Source organism: Doryrhamphus excisus, linkage group LG9, assembly GCF_037039965.1.
Source record: "Doryrhamphus excisus strain RoL-2023G ecotype Guam linkage group LG9, RoL_Dexc_Guam_v1.1, whole genome shotgun sequence".
NCBI classification, from domain to species: domain Eukaryota; kingdom Metazoa; phylum Chordata; class Actinopteri; order Syngnathiformes; family Syngnathidae; genus Doryrhamphus; species Doryrhamphus excisus.
Genome location: NC_136365.1, coordinates 22,501,254 through 22,518,404, shown reverse-complemented (window position 1 = coordinate 22,518,404; position 17,151 = coordinate 22,501,254). Strand labels below are relative to the sequence as shown.

Genomic DNA, 17,151 nt, shown 5'->3' with positions numbered 1-17,151 from the left:
TCTTTCTCTTTTCCGTGCGTCCTAAAGACACGTTAGCTTGACGCAGAACTAGCCTGGATGTTTGCTTTTTGCAATGTTGACACAGAAAAGTGTCAGCAAATGCATCTTGCGGTCGTCCAATGACAGCCGGGATTCTCGAAGTGTCAGTGAATGCATCTCGTGGTTGTCTAGTGCCATCTAGTGCCAATGAGGATTCTCGTTGTGTCATTGAATGCATCTCGCGGTCATTAGTGACTGAGGATTCGTGGAGCGTCAGTGAATGCATCTCGCAGTAGTAAGAGTGGGGATTCTCGGAGCGTCAGCGAATGCATCTGGCGGTCGTCTATGACAGTGAGGATGAGAGGATTTGGGAAGATTTGGGAGTGTCTGTGAACGTGCCATTTTTGACAGCCGTAGTACGGGAAAGACAAACATAAGCAAAATTCCTTTTCCTTGAGCGGTACGTGAAGCATGCACGATATTCCAGGTCACAAAGGTGCCGCTGTCGTGCGATGGAGGAGTTTGAAGCCATTTTGGTCACATAGCATCTTTAATACCACCATTATAATAATTAGGATATCAAAAGTATGGAGTATACATTACATCATTTGCATTGCGGCACACAAATCGGAGCTGATTCATGTTTCATCTTTCTTCTTCTGGTCTCCACATTGTGCTGATAATACACGGGACGCCCCCCGGAGGAGGAGTGAGCCTTAATCGAGGAAGAAGAACATTTAATCGGACATGGATTCTGATGTATGTAAAAAAGTACTTGAATCCTATACTCTACGACTCCCTGATAGCAGTCACCTCAGCGGACAGACAGTCTTCCTTCCTTCCTTCCTTCCTTCCTTCTCCTTCCTTTCCTCCCAATCCTGTTGCAGTGAAGTTCTTGTTGAAGCTGTGGGAACAGTCTCTAGAAGCCATGCCTGTTTTGTTTAGTTTTCCTTTAGTAACAGTCCCGGTAAATTCCCAAGAGTGCCAAAGTGTTGCGTTCACGTGACACCAGAAACAAAATCAAGAAGAACAAAACGGGGGGAGGAAGAAAAAGAAAAAGGTGAGGCTCAACGCGGTGGAAGCTTCCATCACCTTCACGCCGCGTCGCGTCACGTCACACGCTGGTGATGGACGCCAGGCAGCCGGACGGCTTCTGGAGCTTGTCGGGCTGCGAGGCGGGCGGCTCCGGGATGGCGCGGAAGCTGAAGGGAAGCCCCATGCCGCTGGTGCCGATGGTGCCGATGTGGCCCGGGCTCAGCGCCGGGTTCTGCCGTCTGTTACTCTCCACGATGCTGGAGGTGTTGGACGCCAGGCTTTCACGCGTCCTGGAAGAGGGAAAATGTGACGATAACCATAGAGCAGGAAATGGCGCAATATTAGGGACATCACTTCGCTTCTCTAAATATCTCCATGAATGATTGTACATCGAACACGGGCCATTTCTATCACGGTTCATTTCTTTATGACCAAAAAGGCTGTTTTTTTCTTTTATTGATAAAAATGTATCAGCAAAATGCATGTGTGTGAAAAGTCAGAGTATAAAAACTAAATAAATGTGACCATTGAAAGTCTTGGTGAAATCAGACTCACCCAATTGATTGCGAATCACCAGCGAATCCTAATGAGGGGGCGTGCATTAACGAGGAAGGCGATGCCCGCCAGGTGGGCGAAACGAGTGACGTCACACGCCAACCTGGGGTCCTGAGAGCCAGGTTTACGCCTCAGAGTGTAACTTTTAATGACGCAACGTTGCCATAGTTGGACCGGTGATGGATTGGTGATGGATTGGTGACGGACTGGCGAGTTCCTGGGACACGTGCAGGCCTGAACTGTCAAGCGGTAAGTGAAACCTTGGCTTTCACTTCCTGTGTGTACATTTGTGTCATTTGTGTAGGTTTGGGTCAAACATTGTGGGTGGGGATAAGTTTTGTTAATTCCTCTTGTTGGCAGGTGGGAAGTTCGGGTGGAGATATAGTCAATATTAGGGATCGATTTATTTGAATGAAACTTTTGTAGCTACTAGCTAGCCATCGAACATTTGCTAGCATTTGCTAGCCGGCACATGCTAGCTTGTTATGACAAACGTCAAACAATAGCGACGGTCTGATCCCTCCGAAAGGATCTTACCGAGTCGTGTTGTTTTTAATGTCATGTTCTTGTCTTGGTTTCACACACCACATAATAAATAATAATAACAAATGGCATTTGATCGCTATGATGGTCCGCCGGAGGTTTGGCTCCAAAAAGTTTGCGGAGGTTCCGCTGCCCTAGGGAACACATTTACTGTAACACTGCTCGAGTAGTGGTTTTATTACGTCCTAAATGGCTCATTTACTTTTATTTTGCCCACTATATATGTTAATAAGAGTGTAAAGCCATTTAAAGCAACACCGATGAGACAATATGCAAGGCGAAAGAAGCATTGGAATTGAATGGAGTGCAGTTTTCTAGCTTGGCCGCTAGGTGTCGGTGTTGGGTGAGTCAAGCGCTACACTCCTGACTGAGGTTCCCCGGGGAACACATTTACTGTGACACTGCTCGAGCAGGGGTTTTATTTACGTTTTAAATGGCTTATTTACTTTTATTCTGTCTATGACGGGAAATACGAGTGTAAAGCCATTTAGGGAAGTACACTGTCCAGAACAACGAAAAAGGAACGTGTGTGTGGAGTCTTATTTATATCTAATGTCTCACTTTAATATCATTCTTTGTTTTATTTACTTATATTTATTTTATTCTATTGTATATTTATTTTACAAATTATTCTCTACATTATTTTTATCAACTTGATTATCTATAAACTGAATTTTAGTAACCTTTTTTATAAGCAGAATCGGAAAACACTATTTTAACAAACTGGATTTTTAAACACACATTTCGCGTGTGGGTTTTTTTTTCCAATGAAATTTTCAGCATAATTTGATGTTAAAAAAAGAACATCAGTTCAGAAAATTGCAACACATTAAACAAATGACTACTCACATATTAGTCTAAATGTGCATATTTAGGCCAATATTACTGATCCAGATGATGCATTTAAAGACATTGTGATGATGGCAGTATTCTATTGTGGTCACTGGGGGGTCAGTAATGTTACGCAGCCACTGCAGGAAGTACCATCAGGACAGTGTGAGAAAAATAACTGTAAAGAACGTGTGAGTACATCATGTCTACTATATTGGGTAATAGGTGTAAAGGTGACTATAGGGGTGTTATTTCATGTTTAGAGGGCTCTAATCATGTCAGTGAATGTAGGTCACTCAACCAAAATATGAACGCTTCCGTCTTTCATGAGATGTCAAACTTTTTGTACGCACCGAAGTCCCTCACCACCTTAAGCGTCTACTTTCGCCGCTTTCTCTTTATAGTTAAAAAATATATATATGAATAAATCATGGCTGTTTCCTGGTTGGATATGGGATATTAATAGTCCAAAATATTCATTCATTCATTCATTTCCTACTGCTTATCCTCACAAGGGTCGCGGGGGTGCTGGAGCCTATCCCAGCTGTCTTTGGGGAGAGGCGGGTGGTTATTACACAATCCTAACCGTTAGAAGAGCGTAGACTTTTGCCCGTGTGAGCTCGGCGGAGGTAATGAAGAGACGGAAGCCAGGCCCCGTGCGGACGTACCTGGGGGAGTTGAATCCGCTGTCCACCGTCACGCTGCTGCTGTCCATGCTGTCCAAGCGGCCCGAGTGCGCCGACTTCTGGCTGCCACCGTTGTCCGTCTCCTTGGGGCTGAGCAAGGTCAGGTTGGTCTCCAGTTTCCGCTGGAGGTCGTGGTCCTTCTCCCGCTCCAGAAGCCACTTTATGGTTCCCTCCTCCCCGCCGACGACGCCGCCCCCGCTATTGCAGCCGCCGCCGCCCGCTTCCCTGTGGTCCTTGTTGTCCTCGGCCTTGGCCAGCTCTTTGTGCGAGTCCTCTTCCGCCTCCTCGTCATCCTCGTCATCCGAGACGTTGTAGTAGTCGAAGGAGGCGGAGGGGACGCTCGGCTCCAAGCAGGCCTGCAGGAGCGCAGGCGACGCCGAGGAAGCGGCTGAATTGGAAGGCTGCTGGGGCTCGGGATTGTCGAGGGCCTCGGTTGATTTGCCGTGCAAGGCTTTCCGTAATGTGCCGGACTTGGCGTAGCTGCTGTCCACGTAGCCTGCGGGCAAGGCATTGTGTGGAGGTTTGAACAAAGTGTCCTTGCTGAAGATCTCCTTCCTCTTCTTGGACAGGCTGCCCCCGCCCCCGCCCCCGCCGCCGCCCCCTCCAGGGTCCACGTTGTGTTGGTGCGGCGTCAAGCGGGCGTTTTGCGCCGGCTCCGGCGTTTGGCTCGGCGTCAGTCGGATGGCGCCGCTCTGCCCCTTCGCCGCCGCCAAGTCCTCTTTGTACTCCACCTTGTGCGGAGATGTGAGGTGAGGCGTTTGGCGCTCGGCCGGGGAGCCCTTCCGGAGCCCCCCTGATGAGGTCAACGTGTCGTACTCTGATTTGGCCTGAGGCGAAGGGGCGGTTAGGATTGTTTCGTTTGACGTATTGCACTGGAAGTACTCATCCGCCGAGGGCTTCGGAGAAAGTCCCATGAGCTCGTTGTACGTCGGCAAGCTGTCTCTGCTTTTGTTCCTCTCCGCGGTACTCCGAAGCCTCGACTCGTCCACGCCCCCTTTCCCCAAATCAGGCACATTAAAATCCGAGTGGAACTTAGCAGCAGAGAACATGATCCTTGAGTAGTGGCCGGACTTCTGCGTGGCCCGCAGCGTGCCGTCGTCCGTGTAGTAGTGACCGCGCTCCTCCAGGCTGGCCTCCAAGTCGTCCGGCGGCCCGAGCGAAGGGCCTTTGAGGGCGTTGTCCATGGAGCGCGACCGCTCTTTCGCCTGATCCGAGCGGTCGTGACGCGACTTCCTGTCCTGATTGTGACTGTGACTCCTCTGCACTCTGGACTGGCACGTCCCCCGGGACGGCTCCGGGAACGGCATCTCCGTCCGCCGCTTGGCCAGCTCCCCGGACACGTCCCACTCGGGCGTGACGGGGCAGTACGACTCCGTGATGTTGGGGTTGCTGTGGACGAGGTACGTGGCGCCCCCGCTGCGCCTGCGCTCCAGGGTGTACATGGCCTCCCGAGGCGAGCGCACCAGCGAATGGCTGAAGAAGCGGTAATCCCTTTCCATGAACAACAGATCCCAGTTCGATCCCTCCGACGGCTCCCCCCTGGAGGTCCGCGGTTTGCTGTGCGAGCGGGACTTACCGTGCGGCGCCCTCCTGTGGCCCCTCCCCCTCCGGCTGCGAGCGCTGTGCTGCGCCGACGACCCCGCCTTGTGTTTCTGCGTACGCTCTTCCTCCAGCCGCTTCATCACGGCCGTGTGCCTCGCCACGTTCTCCACCGTCAGGTCGGGGTTGATCCTGCGGATGATCTCCATCTCGATCTCCCGGGGGATGGGCGTGGTGGGCAGGTCCTCGTCACGGAGCGGCCACTCCTCCGGGGGGAACTGGGCCGAAAAGGTGGCCAGCTGCCTCATCTTATCCTTCTTGAAGCTCAGACGGAAAAGCCGGAGCCCGAAGCGTTTGGATGCTTTTTCGCCGCCGGAGGTTCCCTCTTTCTTTTTGGTCAGGGTGTCCGTCTTGTAAGGAAACGACGGGACGCTTTTGCTCTTCTCCGCCGGCTCTTGGGGCGGGGCTTGCTTGACAGGGGGGGAAGTGAGAGGAGGCGGGTAGGGGTAAGACGGCGGTTCTCCTCGGTGCTGCTCCTTGGCGGACGGGGGAGGCGGCCCGCTGTTGGGGGTTTTGCTCGGTTGGGCGTCGGCCTTCTGCTCCTTGGGTGGCTTGCTTTGGAGCGCGGCGCCGTGAGGCCTGCCCGCGTCCTCGCGGCGGGAATTGTACGAGTCATTGTGGTTCTTGCGTGAAGGCCTCTCTGTCAAACAACCGGGCGTGGATGGCGTGACGTTGCCCGACTTGGGCGAAGGGCACTGCTGGGGTTGCTGCTGCTGCTGCGGGTGCTTCGGGCGCTCCTGCAGCCGGTCGTCCAGGTGGTACCACTTGTTGTTGCTCCTTATGAGGGACGGCGTGATGAAGTAGGTCTGGGGAGTGACGATGAAGTAGCCCTCCGGGGTCGGGTAGATCTTCCTCTCTCGCACCAGCATGTTCAGGGTGTGTCGCAGGACCTCCAAGCTGGGTGTCGGCACGCCTTTGGGGAGAACATAGAACATCTTGCCTGAGTTTGTTGCCGGCTATTAGACGATAATGGCGTGTGGACACTGCAGCTGTACACGGACTACTCTAAAGTACGGTATATCCAAGGTGGCTTTCTAGAAGATATACTTTCATAAAAGAGATTCATGGAAACAAGGCTGGAGTCCCCAAATGATGTCTGGATTTCCTGGTAGGACTCTACTCATTGTGCGGTTCGGACCGGTCGCCGGCACTTGGACAACCATTCACACTCACAACAAAGAGTCTCCAGCTAAGTCGGTTTACCGGACAAAACATCCAAACTGAACACAGTGATGAATCTCCCAAACGGAGATTGGAACCCAGATCTTCCAGACCTCCCGACTGTGACCTCAGCATGCTAACCGCTAGCAGACTCGCTTTCACCTTGGAGGTGCTCGTCTCCAAAAGCAGTTCGGGTCCCTGACATGATTCAATATGTTATATGTATGTATATATATATATATATATATATATATATATGTACTTATTATTTCTGGTCTCCAGAAGAACGACATGAAAGTTAAGAGTAAGTCATGTTTACATAATGTCTTCTATTCCACAAGCGACAAGGCTGTAAAGCATCATGTCTCGTATACAAACATGTTTTCACAGCCATATGTATGTTCACGTATGGGGGGGGGGGGGGCGCTGTGACAAAACATGAGCTAAGACAGGCTAAAACGAAAACCCTTCATGCTCGTTAAGAATAATTGAAGGGTAAGGAACTCCAGAGTAATTGTTTGGGGTAAACACGTTTGTTTACCTGAGTGATGGCGTCAAGTGCGGAAATGAGACTGGTCATGGCGGACGCCATCATGGCATTTCTGACAATTTCCTGTTGGCTTTCCAAAAGTGAACAATGTGGAAATAAAGCCAAACAGGAAGTAACATATTTAGGCAAAGTTGGTGAGTCATGTCGGGGAGCCTTCAAAGACCCGGAACAGAGGGCGCCGCGGGGGCCATATTGTGTGACGGGTACCTGGGAAGCTGGCAGTGAGGTGCTCCACCAGCGCCTCCTGGTTGACGGGCTTGTGTGCGGCGTTCATGGCGGAGATGGCCAGGCACAGGATCTCCCCCAGGGGGATGAACTGGGACTGGCTGATGGGCGACATGCTGATTGGGGACACGTCACCTGCGGGACACATCGGTGGGGCGGGAGTTAGGTTGGACATAGCGAAGCTATGATGTAATGGTCAAACGGCGGCAGCAGCAGCTCCAAACAAGACCCCCCCCATCCCCGTCCCCGGCGCTCTACTCTATCTCTCCCTCACTCCGAGCCCCTCGTCCCCTCGGCGGCTACCAAAGATGCTGCGGCGGCCTCAAACGTGCACAAAGGAGAGACGAGCTAGGGGACACTCGCTAACGCCGTGTCGCCTTTGTTTGCTTTGTTGGCGTGCGTGACATCACCATCGTGACATCACCATCGTGACATCACCATCGTGACATCACCATCGTGACATCACCATCGTGACATCACCACGCCGCCATCAAGGCCACAACGGACAAGACTGCAATTAGCAACCAAACAAACCTTAGAGCTTGCCCCCACCCCCCTTCCCCCAAACTGGGGTCCACCTGGGCCGGACAGTCAATGGAGCAACGCGATGACGTTATCCCTGGCGAGTAGCACGCCCCCCCCCCCCCCCGCCTCACGTGCAGGCTTTCTAGCAAACGAGGCAACAAGGAAGGTAAAAAAGGTAAAAAAAAAGGTGACTTGTTCTACGGGAGCCCCCCCGCCCCCACCCCCCCGCCCGCGTGGAAGGCTGATGATGTCATGATGGTGATGTGGCCGACACTCCAGCAAGCGTTCATTGATGCGACACCTTTTCCCAGCCCGCCGTGGGGTCGGGCGGGCGAGCGTCCCAACTCACCTGCGGCCCGAAAACCTGGCGGGGATGGCGAGAAGTGAGGAGGAGGAGGGGGAGGAAGGTGCTGCTTCTGCACACGGATGTCTTTCTCACTCCGCGAGAGATGGCGCTCCAGCGGGCGTTCACCGAGCTCTGAGCTAGGCCAGGCCCGCCGCACATTGCCGCTGCGGTTCTTCTTCATCGTGACCCCCTTTTTGGGGGGGCTCGTGGGGATACCGAGGTGGGAAGAGGGGGAGGAAGGAGGGTGGGAGAGGGGAGGGGGGTGCAGGGGGAGGTTGACCAACCTGAGGCTCAGTGCCTCCCCCGCATCCGTAAGAACGTCCTGCTAGAGCGATCACACGCCAGACATGGCAGGAAGCGGCACGCACCCTCGCACGTGTGTCTCATTCACGAGCGGGGCTCCAAACGGCGGCGCTGGTGGCGGTGCGGGCGGCTGCGTGTCATGGGCTGCTGGGCTCCCCCGAGCGTTGGGTCGGCGGTGCGGGCGGCTGCACGAGGCATCACCCCTTCACGGGACCCGGCCACCATTTGTAGCGTCCCCATTTGCATGCGCAGGGAGGCACATTACGTAGCCGCTCTGATGTGGGAGGGGGGAGCGGGTGTGGGGGGGCTAGGGGTAGAGATGAGGGAAATGGGGCATCGGAGGCAAAAATGAAGGGGGGGGGGGTGAGAGGTGCTTTTGGGGATCCTTGTTCCTTTTCCGTGGAAGGAAGGCGGGATGAAAAGCCAGGAGAGGCCCAGTCTTCCACAATGCCTCAGTTCACCGCAGGAGCGCTGGTCCCATCCTCGCAGGAAAAATAAGACAAACGCGCCCTCTTGGAGGCAGAAAAACAACACCAACAAACCCCCCCCCGAAAAATCCCAGCTCCATTCAGCCTGACGGGCGGCGAAAGCCGAGTAGTATTCCAAGCGGCGGCGACGCCACGTTCACCTCCATCTTTATCCCGTCGAGCGCCAGACCCCGTCGTCCTTTTTCCCGACAAACGGCACACCGGGAGAGGCGGGTAGGGGGGGGAGGAGGAGGAAGAGGAGGAGGAGGAGGAAGATAATGGAGAGCATAGAAGGCAAGAAATTCAAGAATAGACATCCAGCCTCGGCGGCGATCCGACGGACGCTGCTCCGGTAGCCGTAGCATCCATTCATTAACGGAGTGGGAAGAGGAGGGGTTGTGTGTGTGTGCGGGTGGGGTGGGGTAGAGGGGGTGGGGGGGAGCCAAACTCCAGTCAACGGCGAAGCTCCTCTTCCCGCCGCTAATGCTGCAGCTGCTCCCAGCACCTCCAGGAAGGGAGCGTGTGTGTGTGTGTGTGTGTGTGTGTGTGTGTGTGTGTGTGTGACTGTCTGGCTGTTGGAAATCGCGTGTGTGGTTGGGGGGGGGGGTGATATCAACTGACCTCAAAATGTATCTTCCTCCATGCTTGCTATGGAAGCAGCCATAAAATAAAGCACATGTGGCGCCAAGCATGAGAATACGACCATAGTGGGGGGGGGGGGGGTGACATTGTCACAACCAATCTGCTCCACTTCACTGACACTAAAGAAGAAAAAGATGAGGAGTATGATGGTGGTGGTGGGGGGGGCAACACCAGCAGCAGGCCAGCCATTTTATTCCTCAGTAGTGCTGCAACAGCCTTTGTTGCCATGACGACGCAAGCCGATGAGCTCATAGCTGTTACCTTCTGAGCGCTGCCCCCCCCAGCCCCCCATCCCACCCCTTAAAGTTACAGCTACCCAGGATAGAAGGAGACGCATGGGAATACTTGGTCACAAATACACAATGTGTATTTATCATTATCATCATTATCGGCCCAATATTGGCATAAAAATACATTATCAGTCAATATCAGTATCATATTTTTCCCAATCATGAACGCCTCCATGAAAAGAATGATGTATGTATAATGATGTAAGATAATATCATCTTACACATAAAAACCTGCTAGCTTCACTAGCCACTCCAAATTGTCCATAGGTATGAATGTGAGTGTGAATGGTTGTTTGTCTATATGTGCCCTGTGATTGGCTGGCCACCAGTCCAGGGTGGACCCCGCCTCTCGCCCCAAGACAGCTGGGATAGGCTCCAGCAGCGGTAGAAAATGAATGAATGTATTTTACTGCGCTTTGTTGATACTCCGTGGGGAAAATGATGATATTTATTTTAAGTGCAGACTTTGGGAAAAGGGAATGTGGGTGGAAAAACCCTCCCAGGATGCTAACGTCCCTGCTAAGTTGGCCATTTGCGCCCTCTTGTGGAACCTTCCTGACACCATGAATGTCCACCCCCCCCCCCCCCCCCCCCCAAAAAAAAAAAAAGTGGAGCACATCCTGACCGACAAGAATGCAGCGCTTCCCTCCATTCTCTGCCTGGGGTGGTGGGGGCCATACGCCCTCTTCCTTCCAGCCACTAAACCTGGGAACGCAGCAGCACTTTCTTTTCCTGAACCTAAGCTCCCACTTTTCCTCCCTGGTATTCCGTACTCCGGGCTAAAAACATTTGGCAGTCAACCCTCACATCGTTAAAGTCTGGGTGGGAGTGTTGATGATAACAATGATATCACTGTATGATACAGCCATCATATGATACCACCACCAGTGTTGCTATCATACAGCCATCATACGATACCACCATTGTTGCTATGATACAGCATCATACGATACCACCAGTGTTGCTATGATACAGCCATCATACGATACCACCATTGTTGCTATGATACAGCCATCATACGATACCACCAGTGGTGCTATGATACAGCCCTCATACGATACCACCAGTGTTGCTATGATACAGCCATCATACGATACCACCATTGTTGCTATGATACAGCCATCATACGATACCACCAGTGGTGCTATGATACAGCCATCATACGATACCACCAGTGGTGCTATGATACAGCCATCATACGATACCACCATTGTTGCTATCATACAGCATCATACGATACCACCAGTGTTGCTATGATACAGCCATCATACGATACCACCATTGTTGCTATGATACCGCCATCATACGATACCGCCATTGTTGCTATGATACCGCCATCATACGATACCGCCATTGTTGCTATGATACAGCCATCATACGATACCGCCATTGTTGCTATGATACAGCCATCATACGATACCGCCATTGTTGCTATGATACAGCCATCATACGATACCGCCATTGTTGCTATGATACAGCCATCATACGATACCGCCATTGTTGCTATGATACAGCCATCATACGATACCGCCATTGTTGCTATGATACAGCCATCATACGATACCACCATTGTTGCTATGATACAGCCATCATACGATACCGCCATTGTTGCTATGATACAGCCATCATACGATACCGCCATTGTTGCTATGATACAGCCATCATACGATACCACCATTGTTGCTATGATACAGCCATCATACGATACCACCAGTGGTGCTTATTTCTACAGCGCCAAAGGACAACAACCGTTACCTCACGGAGAACCAAGTAAAAGATAATGATATCATACTTTCCGATGGTTTTCCACCACCTCATAGCGCCATGTGCATCTTCCAAAATGACCCGCCATGACCCGTCTTTCGTAGTGGTGCACTTTGACCTGCGTGGTGCGCCTATTCCACGTCCTGGTGAGCTATTAGCTAGCAAGACAAACATTCCAGCACTTATCAGTGTTTGCTTCCGTGCTGATGCTAAAGCGTCGCCGGCGCCGCGTTCTAGCATTCCAACGTAGCGTTGGGATCACAGCAGGGCCAGGAGTAGACCAGCATCATCAAGTCAGATGGAGGAAGTCATAAACGCTCACCTGTTGCTTCTCAGCAGGTGTAGGGGTGGAGGTGGAGCTGAGGTAGGTCATTTCACAAACTTTTAAAATGATAAATGATAGTTTCAAGCAAATCACCTCAATCCAATGAATCTGTTTCAGCCCCCCCCCCCCCCCCCACGCCAAAATGAACATAAAATACAATATATTTCCTTGGCCCCATGGCGGGTTGTTTGGCAGTCACGCTCCGCCAATGCTTTGTTTGTTTAAAATGCACCTTATTTTGGGGGCGTGGGGGGTGGTGTACAATCCAGAATTTTTGCAGTATTTTGCTCAAGTTCTGCTCATGCTTGAAATATTTCATATCCTATTATTACGTAGAAATACATATTATTATATATAGTCCCTGTAAAAAGTGCATATGTGGAGCATATTTGGGTCCATGTAACAACACAATGGAGACCTTACCTAGGCCCCTGATGCAGAACCCAGCTGGGGGCTTCAGGGTCCGCCTGGTCCATCCGTTCCTGAGCGCCTGGAGGTGAACTTCTCGGCCTCGGATGAGGAGCACATGCTCGTCTATCCAGCCCAGAAAGAAGACCTCGGCCAGGGCTCGAGTGAGCGCCTGGTTCCAGAAGTGCCGCATGTTGGTGGCCTTAAAGTCCGCAAACACCTCGTAGCCTCCGCGTGGCGATGATGATGATAGTGATGATGATGATGGTGACGGTGGTAGGGGCGACTCCTCTTCCCCATCGTGTCCGCTCGCCCTCGACAGCACCACGGCCAGCGAGTGCGGGGCGATGGCTAGCCCCTTTCCCTCCATCCCTCAAGTTGCCGGAGTTCGCGCCATTGTGTCAAAACTATTCCTAAGTAGCTTAACAACAACAACAACAACAACAACAACAACAACAACAACAACAACAACAACACGCTAGTCGACACACAATCGGGTAGTTTGTCATTCCAATGGGAATCGCGAGTAGAACCGACCAGCCGAACATGGCCGAGTGTTTTGGGGTCAAACTTGCAGCAAGTGGCTCGAGCGCTGGGTGCGTTCATGAACTCCTCGGAATTCGTAACTCCATGTCCGGAAGGGCGCCGAAGCCAGCCACACAGACGGAATCTTCTAAACATAAACTCAAAAAACCGAATCTATGTACGCGGGAAAACTCTCATATTAAAGTACATGGTTGGTTCAACAACGTGTGTTCCGGTACAATATTTTTTTTAAATATTTTTGACAAAAGTCTTTATCATATCAATATTTATTTAAAAAAAACGTAAGTCTTCATTTGTCAGCATCGGACGGTGACCCAAGTAATCAAAAATAGCCTCTAAAGTAAAATCTATAGAAATACTTACGATATAGCTGTTGTTGTACGGTACAATTTGTATTAGCAAAAAGGTAGCCTGTCAACGCCCTCTAGCGCTCATTTGGAGAAGTGCCTGAACAGTTGGAGTCAAACAGCTTATATGAAAGGCAACAAGACGAGAAAAGTATTAGTTTTACTTGATTTATTTTCAAGTCATCACGTTACACTTTCACAATATCTCTTGTTTGGAAATGTTGAACATGACACAAAGACACAAGTGTAGGAAAGGAAAATCACAAACTGAATGAATGAGAGGTTGTCATCTTCCTTCATAACGGACTTGCACTTTTCACTGATTTCTGCAGGTCTTTTGCATTTGGGAGTTGCTTATGTGAGATGTGGCTCATATGGATAAATGCAGCCGGACTGGACAAGAAAGAACATTGGTGATTGCACACATGTCACTTCCCAGACCCTTTAGCAAGTCGCATGTTTTTGGTAATGCAACCACAGACATTGGATTCTTCTAAAAGATCTGAAGTGGGCATCATAGCCTGCAGTGTGAACGCAGCCTTAGTGCAAACTTTGGGGGGAATTTTGCCCTTCATACGCAATCCTTTGCACCAATAGGAATAATTGATAGGAAAGAGTTAGCATGAGGGCGCTAACAGTGACAGTAACGGGACACGCCTGTTGCAGCTCCACCATCCATGCCGTGAGGATGCAGTAATGCGTCCATCAGGATAACGTGTAATATTGCAGTATTTTGGTCCTTTTAAACATGAAGGAGCTAACCTGACTTCCATCAGCAGCAGCATAGAAAGACGCCGTCTGTTGTCGTTAGCTTAGCATGGCAGACTTCCTGAGAGCCGCCGCGACTACTTTTGGTGGTGTGAAGGTCCAGACCAGCTGGACGATGGAGGAGGTGAGCGTGAAGTATGGAGCACATGGACGACCACATGATGTCACAACCCCTCCGCCCCCCTTCCCCCCTCCCCTGGTGCAGGTCTTCAAGTTCTTATGTTGTAGAGTGTGCTTATTTGGGCAGGGTACCCTCACAGGAGAATAGTTTGGAGCTTTTTAGCACCCTGTCCCGTCTACAGAATGTGTCCCGTTAATGTGCATTGTTAGCTCCCGCATGCTAACTGCGGATTGTGGATGAAGGGCAAAATTCCAGAAGTGAATCATTCCCTGAAATGTGTCAACAAGAGCTCTGATTGTTTATCCGCCAATCAGGTGAGCTCCCTCGGTTCCGTGTGGAAGAGCAAACAACAAAGAACCAAATAATGCCACCAAACACTGTTGGGGGGCTGGGGGGGGGTCTAACGTGTCAAGGCGAGAAGTACATCTCCTTGGTCAGCATGGACACGATGCACGGGATCTGCTTCTTGGCGTCGAAGCCCGGCGCGTTGGAGATGGACTCGAACTCCGTGGCCACCTTGTGGTTGACTCTGGTCATGACGTGGTGGAGCTCCAGCTCTTTGCCGTACTTGGTCATCACCTCACACAGCGACTGGATGAACCACGAGCCCGTCATGGTGTTCCTCCAGGAGTAGTAGCCTGGAGAAGCGGGCGCCAAGGTGTCAGCGTTCGATGCCAGGACGGGCCGGCGTGTGCCGCGGCGTTACCTGGAGCTGTGGAGTAGGCGTACATGAAGTCTGCTTCCAAAGGGATCTTGGTGGTGCCGTCGTCCGCGCTGTCTGTTTCGATGCCTGCGTCCAGCTCCGTGCCTCTGCACGCCTTCGCCGTACGCATCGAAACAACAATAAGCTTCACACCAGGAACCGAATATGCTACCTGTTTGGTGAAGTGGCCACCGTACCTGGATGAAGAAGAGTTTGGGCTTCCCCACCAGAGATTTGCAGCGATCCCCCCGAAACAGCGACGTGAGGTACTTCAGCTCGATGGACCCGTCCGTTCCGAAGAAGACGCCTTCGTCTCCGTGGCTGAGGAGAACACACACCAACGACGCAAAAGCGCTGTGATCCTCCTTTGACACTGAACAGCCAGGAGGAAGTGGGAAGGAAAAATGGAGATGATTTCATAAACAAGCAGCAAGCCGAAGCTAAAACTCAACTCTGAACCCCGACATCACTTCCTGTCTGCACCACGGGAAATAATGGTAATAGGAGTGTAAAGGTGACTATAGGGGTGTTATATCATGTCTGGGGGGCTCTACTCATATTAAAAAGTGTACTTTAGAAGGTTGTACGGTTTTTGTACTGCTCCAACTACCAAAACATTCCAATTGTTAATATTGAATCGGACAGATCCAGAACCAATTCCCTTCCAAAATGGAGGTATGACCGTACACCGGTTAATTCCATATTAGTACACGCGTGTACTCACCTCCCACCAAGACGTTGGTCATCTGATCCACCGTCTGGTCGTTGTAAACTTTGACTTTATAACCCAGCTTGGCGAACACCTTCATCACGTTGGCCGCGTCCACGTCGGTGCCGTTACGTTGATTCATGCCTGCACGTAAACATTCAAAGATATTTAGACCCCCGGGTATTGCAAGGCAAGCAATGAATGAATGAATGAACAGGAACATAATTACTATAATAAGCATAACAACACGCGCTATTTTTGCCGCCGTACACCAGCTAAAACTCAGCTCTGAATCCCGGACATCACTTCCTGTCCAGGCGTCCGGAAGCAGGAGTCTTATTTATGTCCTAAATGGCTCCTTTTGTCTGGTTACGTCCTCCAAACTGGCTAATGGAAATGTAAAGGGGCTTTTTTATGCTACAAAGCGTATATGGAAGCTGGTCAACAGGTTTTATATGCTCCCACTACCAAAACATAACATTTCTAAACAACAGCGGTCGGGTCTGGAGCCAATTAACCGCGATATGCGAGGGATTCGTGTAGATGAATATTTGTAATATGAATATACAGATATAAATACCCGTCCTTCTGTCAAAGTTCTTGTTGTTGATGATGATGCATTGTCCTATGCTGGGGAACTTGAGGCTGTATCTGAAGCTGTGGGACTGAGCCTGGGCATCCACGTCCATGGAGCTGGGCGAGGAAGACTCGGGCCTGGGGACCACAATGAATAATAATGACTTAGAGGAAACATTCTAGATAAGGACTTTTAAATAAATCACTCCAGTCTCGGCACATATGCGTCTAATGCAAACAATGGGCAATGTGGCTAATTAGCAACTCACTGTTCTTGTCCGTCGCCTCGTCTTGCGTCTATGGAGTCGACTCCAACAGCAGGCCCGTTCGCGGACATAGTTTCGCTTTTGTTTATTACAATAGTAAAATTCCACACAAAAGCGGCTTTTTACACTTAGCCGTATCTAATCGCTAACCGGAGTGTTGGGGGAAGGGGAGCAAGCGACGCCTTCCTAGTAAACAAAGATAGTGACGTCATCAGAAAGAGCGCTCGTTGTAGTGTACCAGGTCTCGCCGCGTGAGCGGTGGTCGACATGCAATCCAAAGAATTGCTTTTTCCAAGTAGGAAGCAGCGCCCTCTGCTGTACGCCGATTACAGCAGGCGGTCTGGGTTCAACTACTAAGCAGGCCCGACCCTGTTTTGACACAATGATGGTTTTGACTGTTTGCTTGTGTCAACTTTGTGCTGACATGCTCACACAACATTTCGTCAGTGGGAGAAAAAAACGTTAGCATCGTCTGCATTCACACGCAAATTCTCCAGAAATTGCACACATCTGTGCTTCATCTGTGTTTTATATCTGTTTGGCGACACCTGGTGGACGCAATCATCATTGAAAGCTTTTCAACGGTTTGAGTTGGACGCCTTGGTTACCGGATACTTTCTAACAAGTACTGTGTCTGTAAGTCCTGTCCACCTGTATTTATGTCATACCTGTGTGGGTTAGCAAATGTCGTGTTTTGGACAGCAGTGTTGTTTGCTTAAGGATGCTAATTGTGATGCTAGTTGTGTTTAGCTAGGAACTTTTGCCTGGCTAATGTTACAGAATGTTGACAGTTGGAAAATCAAGTCTTCGATTAATTCAATACGATAACGCTTGACTATTTTATTATAGTTGTAATATCTAATATTAAAGACTTTAGCGTA

The 17,151-nt window shown here is 50.7% G+C and overlaps 2 protein-coding genes across 4 annotated transcripts; both read right to left on the bottom strand.

Annotated features, from left to right (window-relative positions):
- Window positions 1-510: 510 nt before the first annotated feature.
- Window positions 511-12,637, bottom strand: stox2a (storkhead box 2a). 3 transcript variants are annotated; one of them, XM_058086680.2, is made up of 4 exons: window positions 12,250-12,637; window positions 7,147-7,299; window positions 3,612-6,141; window positions 511-1,304 (listed from the first exon to the last, which is right to left on the bottom strand). In XM_058086680.2, exons 1-4 carry the CDS (start codon window positions 12,602-12,604, stop codon window positions 1,094-1,096), a joined length of 3,249 nt encoding a protein of 1,082 aa, XP_057942663.2. In that variant the 5' UTR covers window positions 12,605-12,637; the 3' UTR covers window positions 511-1,093. The 3 variants fall into 3 exon arrangements, with proteins under 3 accessions (XP_057942663.2, XP_057942678.2, XP_078649843.1); XM_058086695.2 differs by lacking the exon at window positions 12,250-12,637 and adding an exon at window positions 8,039-9,222; XM_078793717.1 differs by lacking the exon at window positions 12,250-12,637 and adding an exon at window positions 8,404-9,222.
- Window positions 12,638-13,289: 652 nt separating this feature from the next.
- Window positions 13,290-16,475, bottom strand: casp3a (caspase 3, apoptosis-related cysteine peptidase a). Its single transcript, XM_058086784.2, has 6 exons — window positions 16,274-16,475; window positions 16,009-16,142; window positions 15,444-15,572; window positions 14,917-15,092; window positions 14,723-14,834; window positions 13,290-14,654 (listed from the first exon to the last, which is right to left on the bottom strand). Exons 1-6 carry the CDS (start codon window positions 16,339-16,341, stop codon window positions 14,425-14,427), a joined length of 849 nt encoding a protein of 282 aa, XP_057942767.2. The 5' UTR covers window positions 16,342-16,475; the 3' UTR covers window positions 13,290-14,424.
- Window positions 16,476-17,151: the final 676 nt, after the last annotated feature.